We start from the raw sequence: 19,820 nt of genomic DNA on the forward strand, positions 1-19,820 counted from the left end.
GACTAGCTACGCGTACACGTAATACATGAACATAAGTGTATAAAATACGTGAAACATTGTATCATATCATATGTACGTTTATCTAATTAAATTGTGGTAGAAAGCCAATAGATGAATATATGGATAACGTATTACATTCTTTCACATATCCTTTTGTCAAACACCTAATGACCCAAAAGTGAAATCTTGAAATTGGACAACCAAAGAGAATATATATATATATCTAGAAACAGAAGGGGTTTCCATCCCACTTGTGAAAAAATAAACATCTGGGAACTTCAGTAATTTTTAACACAGAATGGATGATAGTTTAAGAGAATATTTTCACTACAAAATCTTCTTCTCAGAAAAATAATAAAACTCCACAACTCCATGATCCCACAAATTTTTTGTTATGTTCGTCGTTTCTCGAGCATAAGTAAATGCATCATGGGTTGACATCAACCATTAACAGTCTGGAAATAATGGCAAAAATACTGACATCCATAGCCATTCTTTACTTGAAGAGTTCCGGGTTCAGCCAGTCCCTGCAATAGTAAAAACAAGGCCAGGTTATATTTTCCGTCTAAGAAATTTGATACTGATGGCATAGCCATCGAGATCAATTTAAAAAAATAAGTAGACATTTAGTACGAATGCTTACTTGCTAAGGTCATCAAGGTGATCATCGAAATCAACAATACCCTGCCATTTCTCAGTGGTAATATAATCTAATAGAAGTGTATTTGCTGCTGGCTCCTTAGTTACCAATCGGCTGCCACTATCTGATCCAACGAGCTTCCAGTTCTTGGATGCATCCCTTATATAAAGCTAGTCCATGAAATATAATAAATTTAGGTGAAGCAAAATAGAAAGAATATTGAGGAGGAAAAATGACTTAGAACTCTAACAGAAGTTTGGATCCAGCATAACAGCAAATGTAGCACGCAACAAACAGAACAATAACAGACATGATGACTCTACAAATCATCTTAAGGATATTATCATACATTCTAATTGTGATAGTAACATAAAGAAACACAAACTTTTGGAAAGTCTAAAATCAAGTAGAACCATTGATAAAGCAATGTGCAAGAATGACTAACCCTTAGCTTTCTTAACATTAAATTAATTAACAACCAGCTATTCTTTTCATTTTGAAAGGTATGTAATTAGAGGGTAGAGTTCTTGAAAAGCAGTAGAACTAGTGCATCTTTTACAATTAGAGACATAAGAGTGAAGTACACTTAAGCACTATACAAGAAGCATGCTGAAATTGCATTAAATGCCATGCTATGGGAAATTTTGAAGAAACATAAAATTTCAGTTGGAAACCTATTGATTACAGGATTCAAAATTTTGGAAACTAGAATCACATGACAATCAGATAAAAAAAAAATCTACAAAATCGAAGGAAACCATGTAACAGCACAAACCAATCTCCAAAACAAACAATCATGCAATACAGGGACAACGGTGTGTCAACCAAAAATAATATAACATTTTGATAAATGTTGCAAGTCTATATTTCTCCTCAACAGGTTCAATGTAATTCAATCAATCTGAGCCCAGATCCAGGAATTCAAGTTTGCAGAAAAAGAAACACCAAAACTTTAAAGCTACTACAAAAGCATTTGAATGGTATAACCAAATAAAATGTTCAACACATTAATAGCTTAATTCAGATCATTTTGGCAAATCAGATACACAAAATGATCAGAACCACAAGAGACACTTAAATATCAGCAACTCAATCACTGAAACCTTGTCATAACCTAAAATCAATTAACACCATTATACCATATGTCAGCACAAATAGCAATAATACTAACCTGCATTACAGGTCTTTGGTCAATCTTCTTGGGCAATACTTCAAGCTTTTTGCTATCCAACTGTAGCAGTATAATATAAGAGGTTAAAAACCACCAAGAATGTCGAGCAATAAACAGAAGCCACAGTAACATCAAAATGCACAATGCTTACCAAAAGTACAGCAGCTTGGGGAAAGTAACGACAGATGTGATCACCAATATTCTTAGCCACACCATTAAGCTCCGCATCATCATATCTTTCATTAGCATGAAAATACCCAACAATGAAGAGACCTTGAGCACTATAATGCTCTTCTATCTGATCAAACCAAAACAACCTACATGTCTCAGACTCCACTAATTTTGAATTTCAATGCAAAACAAATCCATAAAAATCTGCCAAACAAAAGCACCAAACACCACTACCAACAATCCAAAAACATAACAGTTTCCATGAAACCACACTCACAGAGGAAAAAAAAAACACCTAGAAAACTCTCTCAAAAACATAACTCTCCGAGGAATCAAACCTAACCCAGATCACAAAACAAAACAAAAATATTCTCCGAAACACGAATTAACATTTCAAGAAAACAAATAGGCTCCAAATCATAAAACCTAGAAACAAAACTTCTCAGCTAAATCTCAAAAACACAAGCCAGATCATAAATCTTCATATACTTAATTCACGTGAATTAAAAAAAAAAAAAAAAAAACTGTCAAACCACATATAATTAAGAAAAGGGCATGTACGTAAACATACCAAGATAAGGGAGATCTCGAGATTGGGGAGGAGACCAAGGTGGGAGTGAAAGAGAGGGACGGAGTCAGTGACCTCCACAACGTCGTCGTTTCGAGGAGAGACTCGTCCAATTAAAACACCGTTGACCGCAGCTGCCTTGTGCTTCTGTGCGTGTAACACGAGCTTAATGTAAGCGTCTTGAGAAATTTCATATCTCAACTCGCCCATCTCTCACTCACTGAGGTAAGTGTGAATACTGTGAGTGTTGCTGTAGAAATTCAACAAATAAATAAATACATAAAAATTGAATCACGAGATACATTAATAAATAAACAGACAAAGAGAGAGACGGAGATGGTTTACCAGAATGAATCAACGATGGGCGTCAACTTCAACCTGAAAACGAAGCACGAAAACAACAAAAACCAATATAAAAGGAGCTGGTTAGAAGACGGTGGCTGATGTTGGATTGTTTGAGTATTGGGCTATTCGGATACTTTTCAGCCCGGCCCAGACCGGCCCATAATATAAAATCGAATACCTTTAGGGTGCGTTTGGTTTAGTATTTTGGATAGGATTTTAGGGATAGTATTGGGTTATTGGATATGGGAGTATTACGAGGTAAATTTTAAAAATTTATAAAAAAGCCCTTAGGTTTACTAATTTAACTAAAGACCCTAACATGTAAAATGACAAAAACACCCCCACCATCTGCAGTGTCAGATTCCGGCCACCACCGCCGGAATCTGGCCGGAAAATTTCGTTACGGCACAGACTTGTCGGATCTGTGCCGTAACACGTCGTTATGGCCTTTTCCGGCTAGATCCATGGTGGATCTGGCCGGAAAAGGCCAGATCTACGGTTTGTTTTGGCCGTCGACGGCCGGAAAAGGCCAAACGACGGCCATCTTTGGCCGTCAGCGACGGCCAAAGATGTGGCCGTCGTTTTCGGTCAACGACGGCCAAGATTTGGCCGTCGTTGACCGTCAACGACAGCCATTTCTTTGGCCGTCGCTGACGGCCAGATCTGGCCTTTTCCGGCCAGATCCGTGGTGGATCTGGCCGGAAAAGGCCACAGCGGTGAACTTCCGGCCATTTCTGGTCGGAAGTTTGGCCGTTGTACAGATTCCGGCTATCACCGACGGTGGTTGCCGGAATCTGACAAGTTGGGTTGATGGGGGTGTTTTTGTTAATTTTTAAACTTTTTTTTCAGGGGGTATTTAGTGAAATTAATAACCTTATGGGGTTAAAATGTAATTAAAAAAAATAGGGTAATATTTTGAGAATATTGTACCAAACGCTATTTGAAAAATAGGATCCAGAATAGGGATAAAAATATTAAACCAAACGCATACATAATTGCCCACATATCAAAGGGCCATATTAAAACTTAAAAGAGCTAAAACTATACATTGTTTTGAATGTGATTTTGTTACCTTGAATGTTTTAGTTATCATCAATGATTTTTCGAAACAACAATATTATTATATTTCTTTTATTTTATAGAGACTTGATCATGGTTGAAGCTTTACGAAGAAAACTGCAATTACTCAAAAGCCCTTCTCGAACTCTACAATCTTAAAGAAGTGAGAAACACAACTTTTGAGTTTTGATCATATAAATGCCTACCTAATACGGGATCGTTCAACTATGACTCTCCCACTCTAAAAACCATATTGTTACAATGTTTCTATACACAAACCGGATTGTTCCTGTCAATTCAACTCCGAGTTAATTCAATTTAATAGCTACAACAAATTTTAGTCATTCAATAGACAAGATTAAGGATTTGTTCTCGATAGGTCCAGGTTTTAAAACCATGTGAACCCCTTTTGTGGTTTAAGAGTTTCATGAGTGTATTTGTTTTAGTATTTTAAGTAATATTTTTAAAATATTATTGATAGATAAAGTTTATTATGAGATAGAATTTAAAAATAAACAAAAAAAAACCCCCTAAGTTTGCTAATTTAACCAAACACCCCAATATATAAAAATTTTACAAAATGACAAAAACACCTCCACCCACCCACACTTGCTTTATTCCAACCACCACTGCCAAAATCTAACGTTACGATACACAACTAGTTCCAACCAGACCCACCATGGATTTGATCAAAAAAGACCAAATCGACGATCAAATCTAACATTTTCCAACCAAATCTATTGACCAATTCCGACCGATAGTGCACCGTTGTGATAGATTTCAACCACCACCAACGATAGTTGCTGAAATCTGACAATTATGGGTGGATGGAAATGTTTTTGTCAATTTATAAATTTGTTTGTTGGAGGTGTTTTCGTCAATTAACAAACCTAAAGGGTTTAAATAATTCCTTAATTTAAGATATAATTTTGAAAATAGATAGACATTCGCATATTTGTATCCGGAATAGGTACAGGATAATGGTGAACTAATAAAACAAATGCAGCAATCACAATCTAAGATGTTGGATCATTATCTCCAATGTGTGTGATTAAGCTTAATACTTCAATGTCAACTGTTCTATAATGCATTATAGGTATTTCATCATGCCCCTTTCTGGTTTGAATGTGGCTATGTTGGGAATAAGTTTCAGCAAGTTGTGCTTCAAGACTCTAAACAAGTTATCATAATGTCCAGAAACATCTCAATAAGAGTCATAATCATAAATTCACCATAAATACTTGCATCTTTTATCGCAATGAAACAGTTAACTCACTGTGGAATTACAAGGATCAATTGTCAAATGATCATAAATAACATTAATCTATCTGATTCTTGGTGCCACAAACTCAATGTTCGAATGCATTTTTAGCTGTAAATACGGATACCATCATCATTGAATGAAGTATACTATTTTGTGCAGGGAACACATGAAACAATGGGACAATCTCCAAAGCAAAAAATGTGGAAGAATCGAAAATGTACCCAAGAATTGCACAAACTTTATTATTATTATTATTATTATTTCTCATTGCAACAGAAACTATATGAGATATGATATCCATTACAATGTGAATGAAACCTAAGTCAGAAATCTACAGGCTACAAATAGGAAGCAACCACCGCCTGTGTTTCCTCGCCACAGCATATAATCAAGAAATCACAGATTGTGTTAAGGAATGCATGAAAAAAGATTAAAATCCCAGTCACTTCATGAACCCTTTGTAAGCCAAAAAGATTGGTGTCAAATCCATAAATAAAAATGACAGTAATGTTAGAAATGCAAAACGAATCCGCGCAAATCTTACGCCATTTAGACCAAATTGAAACCCAGTCAATCATCAAACTTGGTAAAGGAAACCCAACATAAAAGACGTTAGAATAGCAAAGCAAATGCATGTAAAGGGAAAGGGAATAAGGCAACCACATTCACTTTACACCCCGATGAAAAACTTTCAAAAACATGAAAAGAAATTTGAAGTGAAATGCTCACGAGCAACCCAAACAAAAAATGAACTCTGCTTTACAAAATAGTAACCTTAGAAGAATTCACTGAACTTAACCCAAGATCTACCAGAATCGGGGCTGCTGGATGAGAGTTAAGTTCACCACTAAGGTAACCTTAAACAAAGTCATATTGGTTTATGAGAATGTTATTAAATCTATGTAGAATAAGCAAGCAATCGAAAATGAAAAGGCCTGCCCTCCCACAAAGAAAACAAAGCAAATCTCTTGTATGAACAATGCATTTGTAAAATGTAATGCCTACTGCCAAAATCATAAATTCCCACCAAAGTCTATCTCTAGACAACAATAGAAAAAACGACTATCTGTATCAAACTAATGGGACCAGTTGCTAACAGAAAACATATAAGCTAATAGAAATTAAGTGTACAGAAGGGTCTATCTAGATCAAACTTAAAAAATAACAAATTCCAAAAAGAAAAAAAAAAAAAGAAAAAAAAATTTCTATAGTCTACACAACAAGAGCTATATCGAAAGGTCAAACTAGAAAACCATAGAATAGAACACCAAGCACTAGTTTGAAGCAATCTAAAGTTTTGTCTATGACATACAATAGAATAAGAATCTAATGATAACAGGTCTTCTGATCTTGAAAAGCTTCCCCACCTGCTGCTATTATAGGAGACTTCTAGTACTTGAGTGGGAGTGCCTAACAATGCACGATTAAAGCCTACAGGAACCTGAGTGATACTTCTAAGATCTGGCATAAGGATGGTAACGACTACTGCCACTATAGCCTCCCCTTCCATATAGCCCACCAGCTCCACCATAACTGGCACCTGGACCAGAATCATAGCCACCACTGTAGCCTGAACCTCCATAACTACCATAGCCTTCGCCTCCTCTACCATACCCACCTAGACCACTTCCACCATAACCACTGCCAAATCCGCCACCATAGGGTCCAAAGCGACCAGAATAACCAAGGGAAGATTCACCTCTGTACCCTCCTAAGCTATTACCACCAAAACCCCCATAACCTCCACCAAAGTCTCCACTAGCACTACCATACCCATATCCACCACCAAGCCTACCACCAAGACTTGCAGGTGTCCTATAAGGGCCAGGACCAAAGCCTCCATCAAAACCCCCATAAGAACTGCCAAATCCACCATAGCCATCATTGAAAGAACGGCCCCTAGAGTTGCTACCATATGAAGGAGGAGGTGGGGGGTTTGAGGCTTTCTTTGGTTCAGCTTTCTTGATCTCCACCTACAACAAAGCAATTTAGTTAACCTAGGTTCTGCTGCAAGGAAACTAAAATGATAGCCCTTTCCTGGTCTGTCTATACCTGTAACAATCTCCATCTACAGTCATTAGGAAAAAAACTGACTAAAATGCTATCTACTTATGTACATATAACTAACTTGAATAACTAACTCATGGCTCATGTATCAGTTTGGCAAAAAGAGAATGTAATAAAGCATGCATGATAACCAACAATAATCTGTTTACAAGCTGACTTCTTGCAGACCATACTAATAAGCTCACCTGGGTACCAGCCATATCAATCATATTTCCCTTTGATAACATTTCATCCACAACTTCTTCACTGTCAAAAATTACAAATCCAAAACCTCGCGAGCGATTAGTTTCATGGTCACGTATTATCTGGTGTTCTAGAACTTTCCCATACTTGGAGAAGAAATTCTTGAGTTCATCTGAATAATAAATGCACAAGTTAAAAAGGGTGAAAAATTTTACAAGCTTCACGGCAAAAAGTGTAAGCATTTAGCTACATCCTACAAATCAAAGATAAAACACCATCACCTAAATGCATACCTTCAGTGACCGAAGAGGGTATACCACCAACAAATATCTTCTTTGTCTTAAAATCCTTTGATTGACCTGAGCCTTTAGGAATGGTTCTTTTGATCTCAACCTAATCAAAGTTACCGGCCAACTAGTTACTCTAAAATGACAATTTTATTAAGGAAAGCCATGCAATCACTGAAACATGGAGCTCAAGTCCCTTAAAACTGCAGCTCAAATTATGACAAAACTAAACCACCTTACTCACAAAACCAATCAATAAAAGCTAAGCACATGTGTCATCTATTTTTTTTAAATCACACAAAACCCAAAAGATCAACTATTTACCCAAAGTAAACCTAATAACAGCTACACATCCCACTAAATAAACTTACTCCAAGCCACACACTCAGAAATATGGTATCTTGAACCCATTAAACACACAATATCTGTTTCCATTAAAATAGCAATTAAATCACCAAAAAAAAAAAAAAAAAAAAACAACAACAATATTAGACCCCAGTTACCTGTTTTCCATTAATTATATGAGTATCATCAATAACCTTATCCACAACCGAAGGATCAGCATAAGTTATAAAGCCGAAACCCCTTGGTTGCCCCGTGTACCGATCTTTCATGATAACCGAATCCGTAATATCCCCATACTTCCCAAAGTGCTTGTTAAACGTAGCTACAACTCATCAAACAAAACAAATTCAAAACCCTAATCAACAATAAAACTCCTAGTAAATTAAATCCCACATCAAAGATCAATCAACCTAATTAAAACTCACCGTATGTCGTGTCTTTAGCCAATCCACCGATGAAAATCTTCCTGCAAATTCCCAAAACGCCATCGTTTAGTTTCCGTACAAATTATCGAGAAAATACACGTGAATTAACCAAATCGAGTTCTTTTGTACCAAAAAGACACGTGATTTAAACCAAACAAAAAAAACACAACACAATCGAGAGAGACGAACCCAGGGCTGGCACCGTCGCCGGAGTGAGGATTATCGAGCTTGGATTTAGATCCCATGGCGTGTAATCCGGTGTTTGGCTAGTCGGAATTTAGAATTTTCTCGAGAAAGAGAGAGAAATTCGATTCGAGGGATAAATTAGAGTTGAAAGAGTTAGGGTTTTGAAGGGAACGTGGGTGGAGGATAACATATAAAACGATGGTGAGAAGATTCGTATGACGATTTTGCCCCCCTGGAAAATTTTTTTTCCACCGACTCCCACTATGCTCCGGTTCCAAGTGTTTTGGGCCTTCTAGGAAAAGCCCAACAACCAATACTGTATTGGCCCGTTAATATAATCGGGTTAGTATAGCTCTTCGAGTCGGGCTGAACTTGAGAGTTAAGGGACTGTTCGTTTATCAATTCGTTTTGTAATTGTGGGAGAACGTTGAAAATACAAAAAAAATTAAATCAAATTATGTGATTTTTGAGTAACTCGATTTCTTTGTGTGTCCAATTTCAAGTGTTTTGGGCCTTCTAGGAAAAGCCCAACAACCAATACCGTATAGGCCCGTTAATATCACCGGGTTAGTATAGCTCTTTTAGTCCGACTGAACTCAAGAGTGAAGGGATTGTTGTTTATGAATTCGTTTGGTAATTGTGGGAAAACGTTGAAAATACGAAAAAAAAAAAATGAAGTCAAATTATGTATTTTCCGAGTACCCCGATTTCTTTGTGTGTCCAATTTCAAGTGTTTTGAACCTTCTCGAAAAAGGTTAACAATTAAGTATATCTCTTGAGTCCAGTATTGTAGCGGGTTGAACTCGAATTATTTTACATTTTCGGGAGAATGTGAAAATTATGGAAAAAAAAAAAACTCTGATTATATATTTTCAAACCCTTCAAAAGAAAAAGGAATAAATGTTTGTTACTAAGCATTTTATTTTCATATAATTTATTAGGTGCTTTTACAAAAGCGCTTTTTACTATCTTGGAAGTGCTTTTGATGATAATATAAGCTACTTAATTTAACCTTTATGTATATTTTTGTGATATTAATTTATCTTTTTTAAGCTTTTTTATTATTTTATTTTAATATTTCTCTTTCCACTTTAAAAAAGAAAAGCCTTTTTCTCTCTTTTTTTTTTTCCAATTAATTTCCTTTTTAATTTTTTTTTAAATCCAACTATAAAACAAGAAAAATCTTCAATTTTTTTATTGGTAATATGTTCATTTTGGAAAAAACAAATTATATACACTTGTGAATTAAATCAAGTGAATTTAAAAAATATATTTTTTTAACTAATTATAGCATTTCCATGCACAGATATGACAGAAAAAATTCATGCTAGTAAATGGTTTATAGATGAATTAAAATATGAATAAAAAATCAATAAAAGGGTCATTAACAAAATAGTAAAATACTTGGACCATAATGAACTTTTACAAAAGTTAAATGAGAAATTAAGTTGCAATTAATCCTTAATGGGGGGAAACAATGTCCAATTCATTAAGATAAACCTTAATTAATATATGAGAAGGGCTAGTCTTACAAAGACAAATACAAATAGGGTATACAAAGACAACTCCTACCCTTAATCTTCATGATTTCTCTCTCTCTCTCTTTCTTTTTTTCTGTTTTTCTTTGTTTTTTTCTTCACTTTGTAACCTTCTTTGTATGAGTCTTTGTAAGGATAACATTTTTCTTAATATATTAATAAAACACATATTTTGAAAAAATTTAAATTTTTGCAATTCTAGTGTTTTCATCCGAGCTTAATTGAATATATTGTTTATTTTGCGTTTGGTCTGCAGAAATTTATTTTGAAGCTTCACGACTATTTTTCATCTGAAAGACGTGTATGGAATACAAACACTCAAGTTCTTTAGATAATTGAATAATTGATGCTAGAGTTTTTGGCCAATTTTCTTAATGACATAAGGGTAATCTGACATATTGATAGAATGTAAACTTCGGAATCCTCTTCTTATGATAGGATTGAACTGTTCATATCCCATAATATTGGGGCAAAGTGAATAAATCCCAAATTTAGGGGATTAAAGGAACTAAAGAAAACCAAAAATTTCCCTTCTTTCTATGCAAACCCAAAACAAACACACAACCGCTCTCTTTCCTCCACATAATTGCCCCAAAAACCAACTCCAATCAACATTGAATAATGCAATGCTTACAACTGAGTCAAACAACGGAATTATACAATCAGATAAAAAATAAATGATAAAGTGGTAATTTTTCATGAATTTTGTGCAATTTTTGTTTAGTTGTATGACTCAGTTATAAACTCAACATTATGTCCCTCTTTTATCCCCATATGATTGGCCCAAAATAATATCTTTGCCTATTATACAACATTGTATAATTGTATTTTGCAAGTCTTAGAGTTAGTTTTGGATTGTTTTAGCTCTAAATTTAATTAGCTTTTACTCGGTTTTAGAAATAATCAAATTTAAGAATAATTTGAAATGTGTTCGGTAAATGTTATTTTCATCGTTATTGTGATTTTTAAAATCTATGATTGTGTGTTTGGTCAGTTAGATTTTGAAATTGTTGTTGTATGCATAATGACTAGAAGACATTTTATTTTTTAAAATATTTTTATAATTTAAAATTATTATTTTGGGTAAATATCAATATAATATATAAATTATTACAACTAATAATTAAAAAAATATAAAAGAGCTATTGATTAGTCGACGCCGATCAACGATAATCAACCGTCCGTCAAAGGTAGCACGTTTGCATCGCCTCTGATATCAGAACAGAACAATTCAATCTGTTTGAAGATGGTGAAATCACTAGATTTCAACATCTATTTTGGCCGTAGAAGGCGAAAGTATATTCGATCACCTTTTGTGGCCAAAGAGACGTTGGAATCTAGTGATTTCATCATATTCTGAATGATCGAAAGATTTCGATCTTGATAGGATTGGATATGGCATCAACATGCCCATGTTAACCTACAATTGACTCTTGTTGATGGTGTTATCGTGTTAGCAATCACTCCGATTTCAATTTTTTAAATTTATAAATAAATTATTGAAATTATTTATTTAATAAATAGAATGTTTATTTAAGTTAACTTTTTAATTTAAGAAATTATTAATGGGTATATTTTCCATTTACACATACAAAATCAACTTTGAAAATAATTAGATTTTTTTAAAAAGTTATCTAGGGGTAGCTTTTAAATCCTTTTTATAAAGATGGTTATTTTATAGTCAGCTTTAAATTTTGTTAAATTTCAAAAGTTGTTTATCAAACACTTTTATCGTTGTAGCTTAAAGCTTAACCGACTATTTCTTAAGCTACAACGACTCCAAACACACACTTATAAAATTTCAGCTTGATACGAGATAGATTAACACTAACTATTGTTATATACAATGATCACGAGAAAATAGATGAATATCGGAAAGCTTACTCCAAAGTTCCTTATCATATATCATCAAAAGTAGAGGCATAAGCATAAGCAAAGGTGATCTTGCATTATAGAGAATCCTCCTTGAATTTTGGTAAATATATATATATATACACCGTCGTTGGTCTCGACCTTATATAATTTGATCTACACACAAATTTATTTTACTTTCAAAATAATATAAGAGAATTCATATGTAGCTAGTAACATAATAACGTTATCGGTATAATATTTTGATAAATATAATTTCCTTTTTGTTTAAAATCATATTGGGTTTTCATAGTGAAAAACGATTTTTCGAGACTTCGTAATTATATAACTTTGTGCTCAAAGTTTCAAATTGAATGAATTTATCTAACTTGCTTAACTTTTTGAGCAATAATTTGTGATTATTATGATTTTAAAAAAGAATCAAATTAAGATTTTATAGTGAAAAAAAGATTTTTTTTGATACTTCCTTAGTCTATAACGTTGTGCTCGAAGTTTCAAACTGAACGATTTTTTCTAAATCGCTTAAGTTTTCAAGCCGAATTATAAGTAAATTGTACAAAAATGGTGATATTCTTTCTCAATTGATAAAAAAATTCAATTTTTGGAAAGTATTATGATCAAATTTCTTTTTCTAATTTTTACTATAAAATAATATAAATGAAATAATACGTTGGTCTCATTTAAATTTTTTCAAAAATATAATAATAGCATTAAATATATTAAAATCCAACTCTAAATTCTTCTCCTTTGACCCCCCCAAAACACTGTCACAAACAATTTCCTCTTTGTTTACTCAAACTTTCTATATAGCCAAACACCCCTTAATCCATTGGTCTAAAGTCTAAACCTTTCACAAAACAGGCAATCTATTTTTATTGGTGTAATCCTTAACGTTTAAGTTTCTGTAAGCAACTCAAACAGAAGCACTTTCACAAAACGTTTTCTTTTTCTTTTATTTGTTTTTGTAGTGTTCCTCCTCCTCTTTTGCTTCCCTAAGAAGGGCACCATGAGCAACAGGAGCAGCAGCCGGAGCAAGGGCGGCGATGAGGGGGCGTTTAGGGTTACGATCCCGGCCGACATACGGCCCACCATACAGACCATACGGGAGACCACAGGGAGGCAGCACAGCGATGAGGAGATCTACTCTGTTCTTGAGGATTGCTCAATGGATCCTAATGAGACCGCTCAAAAGCTTCTTTATTTAGGTATTTATGTGGAGCAATTTGTGTTTTTGCATTAGGGTTTTATATCAATGTAGCTCCTTGATGAGGCTTTTAATAGGAAAGTTTGGTGTTTTGCATCTGGGCTTTGTGCAAAAGCTTGTTTAGAAGGATAAGAGGGAGTTTTACATTGGCTTTTTATGGTTTTTTGTAACTGGGAATTGAGCAAAAGCTTCAGTATTTTGCTGTATATATGTGTTAACAATCATGAGTTTGTGTGTGCGTTAGGCTTTTACAGGAATATGAGTGAGTTTTACATTGGTTTTTGTGTGTTGGAGCTGTAGATTGGTGGCCTTTTTTTTTCATCTGGGCGTTGAGCGAAATCTTCGATATTTATCTGTGTATGTGGGTTTACAAACATGGGTTGAGTATGCATTAGGGTTTTACAAGAGCATTAGTTAGTTTTACGTTGGAGTTTTATGCCGGTGTTATACGTTATGGTGTTGTAAATTGGGGTGTTTTTGCAACCTCATGTTGTGCAGAAGCTTCAATATTGAGCTTGGTGTTGCAAATTGGGTTTTTTTGGGGCAACTGGATGTTGCGCAGTAGCTTCAATATTCAGCTGTGTATATTTGTTTACAAATATGGGTTTGCGTATGCATCAGGGTTTTGGATGAATATGAGTGAGTTTGACACTGGCCTTTTATGTGTTGATGTAAATTGGTTTTCTTCACTACTGGATCGGGTGCAAAAGGTTCAATATTTATCTGTGTATATGTAAGGGTTTTGCACAGATATGAGTATCAGTGGTGTTTTATGTTCTGATGCTGTAAATTGGGGTTTTTGCAACTGGGTATTATGCACTTTTTCTTCTCTCAATGCCGATACAATTCGATATGAAAATTCTCATGTTTCTTATGCAGAATGTCTGCTGGGTTGGTCTATTTCTTTTTATTGATGAAGACGCTCACCCTTTTTTTTGCTTCTCAGATACATTTCATGAGGTGAAAAAGAAACGTGATCGGAAAAAGGAGGTAGATATTTTTTGCCCGCTGTGTGTGTCTGGCTTCCCTTTGAATTTTATACTCTCTGCTTTATGGTCGTGAACCTATTATTGAGTTCACTAAGTAATGTCGTTATCCTCATCAAATTGGCTATTTTGGTACTTGTATATAGCAGGGACAAGGGGCTAGGGGTGGTCGAGGGAACTATTATTCTAATTATAGCCCTCCTGGTAAGTTTAAACTTTATGAATCGAAGCTTTTTAATTGTCGTGGTTATGTTTTATATAATTTATTTTGATACCCCTTGTTGGACTCTTGAGTTTAAAACTAAAATAATTGTATGTGCTTTGTACCCACCCTTTCAAGGGTGAAAACACCTATTCTAGGTTTCATTCATAATCTGATTTTAGGGGCATTATATTTCGTGTGTGGGCGAGATTTAGATGTAACTTGTTTGCGTCTACGACGATCCTAGCCGCGTCCCCCCCTTAACTATTTGTGGAGAATTTCAGTTTTCTTGAATGTATAAAAAGATGTCTTGTGTAATTGTTGTCTATAAATTTATGCCTTGCAAATTGCTCTTTCAGCTGCTGGCGGTGGGAAGAATGTGGCTCCACGAAGGGAAAATGGACTCACAGAGAGAGGTTCAGTTTTACGGAAAACGAAAAATAATGTAGTACCTCATGTGACAAAGTAATTATGTAACCAAACTTCATTATTCTGTGGTCTTTATCATTTAAAAGAATTTTTTTCTACAATTTCTCCTGAGTAAAAAAGTGTATTGCTTTTAAATTTTTTACTTAGTTTGAAATGGTTTACAGAGCTTCAACTGCTGTATCCAATGGCGCTTCAAGTCTATCCAATGGAAGCTTTAGTCATGGACATGTCAATGAATTGTCTGTGGATGGTGTGATTCCTGAAAGTAAAGATAATACTACTATAGATGCAAAAAAGCTGGAGACTGCACCGTTGCTACCTACTCCCACCTTTGCGTCGCTGATTAGAGCTTACCAGGAAAAGTCCTCATTGAGTTCTAATCACCTTCCTATCTCTGCCAATCCAGCGTCTGTGTCTGGTGTCTATTCCTCGGCTTCAGATCCAGTACTGGCATCACCAGTGCCTCAGAACCCTGCTGCTGTGGGCACAATTATGCGTGAAGTAGGGAGCCAGCGCAAAGCTGCTGAGTCTAACAATATTAAGGGAAACAAAAATGTCTCCTATGATGTGGACTTGGAATCATCCAAGAGTGAAAAGACAACCTCAAACACTTCAGATGCTATCCACAAAAAGAAGGATGAAAGCCAATCAGAAGAAGTGGAAAAGAATCAGCTGTCTGAGCCTTTACAATCTTCTTCCTTGTCAGCCCATGACAGTTCTTTGCCTATCCATTCTTCTGACAATGATAACCAAGCACTGCAGGAGTCTGTTACAATTTCTGAAGGTATAGTCCACTTTTTCCATGAAAATGAATAATAAAATAAATAAAAAAGAATAAATTACGTTTCCTTTTCCTTCTGATCCAATTATTTTTCTGTTGAATTCTCTTTTGGGCCTCTGGTTTCATTTTGAGTCGTTTTCCTGTCTCTGTGGGTAGGGATGGCACTGAGGCAGTTTGAGTTGGGTAATAATTTCCATGTTCTCCATGATTCCTGCAGGGGACTTTTCATAATTTTTATATATGCTGTCTCTTGTTATTTGTGATAAATTAGTGCAAACGTAGCTAATCACAAAAAGCTAAGAAATGGAAAAAAAATCTTCAGTGGATTTTTTTTAACTCTAAATCGCCATATGGGTTTACTTTTCCTCCTTTTAGAGTGGCAAAGTGGTCTACATGTCATCTATGTGGAATTGCATATTTTGGTTATAAGTTTTTCATTTTCTTATGGTTTTTTACTATCCAGAGCATAATATTTGAGTTCTACCATCTTGGATTAGAAATACTTTTTTTTTTTCACTTTCCACTTTCAGTCTCTGTTTGTGATCTGTGATCCACAGTATGTTGTTTCTGTTTGGTTTTTGCTTCTAAATTTGGCATCTTTGTGTTGCTCATTCTTCTTCAACAGAAATTTCAGCGGTTACAACTGTCACAGTGAAAGCCAATTCTCAGGTGCATCCTGATTCATCTGTTTCTGATGGTCAACATGTTACTTTTCCTAGTCACTTCAAAGTCTCGGAAGCAGTGAAAAATGGGTTGACTTTTGGAAGCTTTGATACTTGTCTTGGATCCGAGACAAAGGATGTCAATGGCACTGGTGGTGAGATTAACTCTATATCTGCCACTGAATCATCTTCTGCAAGTGATGAAACTGCTGGGGAACCTTCTCCTAGGTTGGTCAACCTTGCACTATGTATTTGGGCTGATGTTATGCTGAGTTTATTTTCTTGTTCTTGGCTAGTGCTAAATGACTATAAATTTGGATATTATCTAAATTCTCTAAAAATTGGTTTCAAAAATAGGTGTTGTATTAATGCCTTTTTGTCTAAAATTGGTTTTAAAAAACGGTTTTATTCTGTTTTATTCAAGCAACTATATCCTCCACTTATGAGAATGGTTGTCTGTGCTAACCAAATGCATTGTTCAATACATATTTGATTGTTTGGGACCTTTTGCAGAAGTCGAAGCATATCCCCAACTGCTCAAGGGGAAAATCTTGATCAACCACAGGCTACGGCATTTTTGGATAATGTGCCTCCAACAATTGGCAATATCCCGACTGGCACAGTCCTGAAGGATGAGTTGAAGCAGGAGATGCCCTTGCTTCCAGAAGGCCAAGAGAAACCACCTGTTCAAAGTGTTCCAAACTATGGTCTTGGTTTCATGTTCCCCTCAGTTGTGAGCCAGCCTATACAAGTGGAAGAATCTGAGACTCAGGCATGTGATGTTTCTCTAATTTCAAACTTTGCTGTAAGGCCCTGTCCTGTTTCTCCGTGTATTGTTCATCCACTTTGTTTCTTACATCAATTTATTTGTTTCTATCGATCTTTACATTTATTCATTTCAAATTTTATTTTGTTATGGTTGATGCAAGTCCTATGATGCAATGGGGAAAGTGGAAATCACCTTGTTGGGTGTAGTTTTTAAAACAAAAACAAGAACATTTTGTTTCGATAATGCAATTTGTAAGCTGCAGCCAATGCTAGAATAAGCAGAACTGTGGCATGGTTTAATTCAGATCGTATGGGTGCTGCATGACATTATTTGATAGGAGACTTCATGAGAATAAATGGTAACTGTTTTGGTTGTTTTCAAGAAGGCCCCGCATTGGTGGTGAAGAATGAATGGTATTGATGGTATTTTTATGATAACTGAGTTCATCTAATTTGTATATTAACCCAAGGAATGCCATTATTAATACTTGTATTATGTGATATTTCTTTTAACAAATTATTTTCTGAGCAAAGTTTATATCTATATATTGCATGTAACAATAACTCAAGGATGGCTTCATTGATTTTCCTTTTCCTTTTACATCATCATGTTCTGAGTATAAAAAATATGTTGGTAGCTGTGAATTTTCCTTTTTTTTTTTTTTAAGAACATGGAAGGTAATACTGTAAATCATTTGCTTTGCCTATGGGTGCTTCCCATTATACTACTTTTCTAAGCTATTATGTGCTCCTGATACTCATTTTATTTAACGTGTAGAATGGGGTTTCTGTGCCTCCTAGCTCAAGTCCAGCTCCGACTATGCAAAGCTCTGTTGCTGCTCCACAGCCTGTTCATCTTTTCAGGCAGCCTTATCCAAGCTTCCTCCCTTATGGCCACTACCTGTCACCTTATTATATGCCACCAATACATCAGTTCTTGAACCCCAATGGGCTTCCGCAGCAGCCTTCTACTGGTAATGTATATTTACCGTCAGCAGCAGGAGCTGCTGCTGCCGCTGCTCCTGGAGTCAAGTTTCCTCTTTCACAGCTCAAGCCAGGAAGTAATGCAGGAAATCCGGCTCATATGGGAATTGCAGCTGGTTATGGTTCATATGGCTCTTCTCCTGTTGGTTTCAATCCTATTACTGCTGTGACGCCTGGAAAGTCTACCAATAACGAGGATCTTACAGCATCTCAATTGAAAGATAATCAAATCTACACAACAAGACCACTGGTTTGTTTTTGCTCCACTTTATGCTCTTGCTTCTTCATTGCTTTTCATCTAGATACTAGTAGCGTGCAATTGCTGTATAACAATATAATATTATTTGATTCGTTTATGAGTCTATCAATTTCTCTCTCTCTCTCTCTCCCTCTCTCTCTCTCTCTCTCTCTCTCTCTCTCCCTCTTTGTGTAATTTTAAGATTTACTTAATGGAATGGCTGGAATGTAATACAATAGTTGTCATTGCAGAGTGAAGGTTCAGGTGTTTGGATACCTACAGCAGGACATGATTTATCCAACATGCAGATCAATCCTCTATACAACCTTGCCCTCCAGGGACAGCACATTGCTTTCGCCCCAGCACAAACCGGTCACAATGCCTTTCCTGGAATTTATCAACCAGCACAGACATTAGCAGCCCCTTCAAATGTTAATCCACTATTGCAACAATCTCAAGCCATGGCTGCAGCTGTTGAAACGATGACACTCCCATCTGGTGCTTATCAGCAGCCGCAGGTTGCACAGGTCAATTGGAATCCTAGTTACTGATCTAGAAAAACTTCTCATGAAAAAACTCGGTTGCTCTGAAGCTCTGGGCCGATATTAGTGTAAATATAGTACATGTTGCTGACCTTTAAAAGTTATGAATGTGACAGGTGCAGGTTATCGTTGTTCATCTTGTTTTGGATTCATTTCCCTGCGATTTCTCATAGGTAGCGAACCATTTTGCTTTCTTCACCTCTTGGGTTAGACTTATTAATTCCTTGTGATCTTATAGAAAGTTAAGAGGTCAAAGAGAGGAGGTGGGATTTACCAATTTTTTCCTTTCTGTTGTCTCACCTGTAAATTAAATTTTGATAGTGAGGGATTTGGGAAGTATACCGCTGTAATTGATATATGGGAATTGGCATTTATATTTTATACTGAAATTGATGAATGCAGATCCCTCTTTTTGGTCATCATCCTCAGTGAAACTAGTTATTAAATTCTTGGGTAACTCAAACCAATGCTTTCATATTCAGAAAATCTTTATTTCTGTCTCCAAGGTTAAGTTGAACCATTTGAGTAATGTTATATCTACAATCTTTTTTCACAAACTTTCTTTCACAATCTGACAAACTTTCTTTCACAACCAGATGTGTTAGTTTGCAATTAGTCAGTTTGTAATGGGTTTTATTTGGTTCCTACTTGATAAATTGTTGTTGACTAATTGTAAACTGTCATGTCATCGTTGTGAGAAAAGACAGTGGATGTCATCGTTGTGAGAAAAGACAGTGGGTGTAGCATTTTTCGAATCATTTGACATCATGTATAGTGTTTCCAAGTAACGAGTGAATCTGGATCCTCTCTTTATGTATGGTCAAAGATCACCATTTTTCGTGAGTTTACGAGTTCAAGAATTGTTGGTATATTCTTACATGGGAATTTTTTTTTTTTTTTTTT

The 19,820-nt window shown here is 35.4% G+C and overlaps 3 protein-coding genes across 5 annotated transcripts; 1 reads left to right on the plus strand and 2 right to left on the minus strand.

Annotated features, from left to right (window-relative positions):
• Positions 1 to 170: 170 nt before the first annotated feature.
• On the minus strand, positions 171 to 2,979 carry LOC116122340 (ER membrane protein complex subunit 8/9 homolog). Its single transcript, XM_031408203.1, has 6 exons — positions 2,896 to 2,979; positions 2,554 to 2,800; positions 1,963 to 2,109; positions 1,812 to 1,871; positions 644 to 810; positions 171 to 527 (listed from the first exon to the last, which is right to left on the minus strand). The coding sequence occupies exons 2-6, from the start codon at positions 2,758 to 2,760 to the stop codon at positions 497 to 499; spliced, it is 612 nt and encodes a 203-aa protein (XP_031264063.1). The 5' UTR covers positions 2,761 to 2,800; positions 2,896 to 2,979; the 3' UTR covers positions 171 to 496.
• Positions 2,980 to 6,270: 3,291 nt separating this feature from the next.
• LOC116122328 (heterogeneous nuclear ribonucleoprotein 1) lies at positions 6,271 to 8,881 on the minus strand. The gene is made up of 6 exons (XM_031408185.1): positions 8,715 to 8,881; positions 8,526 to 8,566; positions 8,259 to 8,422; positions 7,762 to 7,861; positions 7,471 to 7,640; positions 6,271 to 7,191 (listed from the first exon to the last, which is right to left on the minus strand). The coding sequence occupies exons 1-6, from the start codon at positions 8,768 to 8,770 to the stop codon at positions 6,673 to 6,675; spliced, it is 1,050 nt and encodes a 349-aa protein (XP_031264045.1). The 5' UTR covers positions 8,771 to 8,881; the 3' UTR covers positions 6,271 to 6,672.
• Positions 8,882 to 12,966: 4,085 nt separating this feature from the next.
• LOC116122331 (GBF-interacting protein 1-like) lies at positions 12,967 to 19,339 on the plus strand. 3 transcript variants are annotated; one of them, XM_031408190.1, is made up of 9 exons: positions 12,967 to 13,326; positions 14,272 to 14,315; positions 14,458 to 14,515; positions 14,873 to 14,978; positions 15,107 to 15,726; positions 16,349 to 16,613; positions 16,899 to 17,190; positions 17,932 to 18,387; positions 18,627 to 19,339. In XM_031408190.1, the coding sequence occupies exons 1-9, from the start codon at positions 13,128 to 13,130 to the stop codon at positions 18,924 to 18,926; spliced, it is 2,340 nt and encodes a 779-aa protein (XP_031264050.1). In that variant the 5' UTR covers positions 12,967 to 13,127; the 3' UTR covers positions 18,927 to 19,339. The 3 variants fall into 3 exon arrangements, with proteins under 3 accessions (XP_031264050.1, XP_031264052.1, XP_031264051.1); XM_031408192.1 differs by having other exon boundaries at positions 16,899 to 17,157; XM_031408191.1 differs by having other exon boundaries at positions 14,461 to 14,515.
• Positions 19,340 to 19,820: the final 481 nt, after the last annotated feature.

The sequence above is a fragment of the Pistacia vera genome, unplaced genomic scaffold, assembly GCF_008641045.1.
Source record: "Pistacia vera cultivar Batoury unplaced genomic scaffold, PisVer_v2 Contig133, whole genome shotgun sequence".
Lineage (NCBI taxonomy): Eukaryota > Viridiplantae > Streptophyta > Magnoliopsida > Sapindales > Anacardiaceae > Pistacia > Pistacia vera.

Bases quoted from the DNA above. Each gene is read 5' to 3' on its own strand.
- LOC116122340 (XM_031408203.1), bottom strand. From the start codon at position 2,760: ATGGGCGAGTTGAGATATGAAATTTCTCAAGACGCTTACATTAAGCTC. The intron at 1,872-1,962 runs GTAAGCATTGTG...ATACTGCTACAG, and splicing joins CCCAAGCTGCTGTACTTTTG to TTGGATAGCAAAAAGCTTGA. The intron at 528-643 runs GTAAGCATTCGT...TTACTATTGCAG, and splicing joins CACCTTGATGACCTTAGCAA to GGACTGGCTGAACCCGGAAC.
- LOC116122328 (XM_031408185.1), bottom strand. From the start codon at position 8,770: ATGGGATCTAAATCCAAGCTCGATAATCCTCACTCCGGCGACGGTGCC. The intron at 7,862-8,258 runs GTAACTGGGGTC...AACTTTGATTAG, and splicing joins ATATAATTAATGGAAAACAG to GTTGAGATCAAAAGAACCAT. The intron at 7,192-7,470 runs GTGAGCTTATTA...GCTTTGTTGTAG, and splicing joins TTGATATGGCTGGTACCCAG to GTGGAGATCAAGAAAGCTGA.
- LOC116122331 (XM_031408190.1), top strand. From the start codon at position 13,128: ATGAGCAACAGGAGCAGCAGCCGGAGCAAGGGCGGCGATGAGGGGGCG. The intron at 17,191-17,931 runs GTAAGGCCCTGT...TTTAACGTGTAG, and splicing joins CTCTAATTTCAAACTTTGCT to AATGGGGTTTCTGTGCCTCC. The intron at 18,388-18,626 runs GTTTGTTTTTGC...TTGTCATTGCAG, and splicing joins TCTACACAACAAGACCACTG to AGTGAAGGTTCAGGTGTTTG.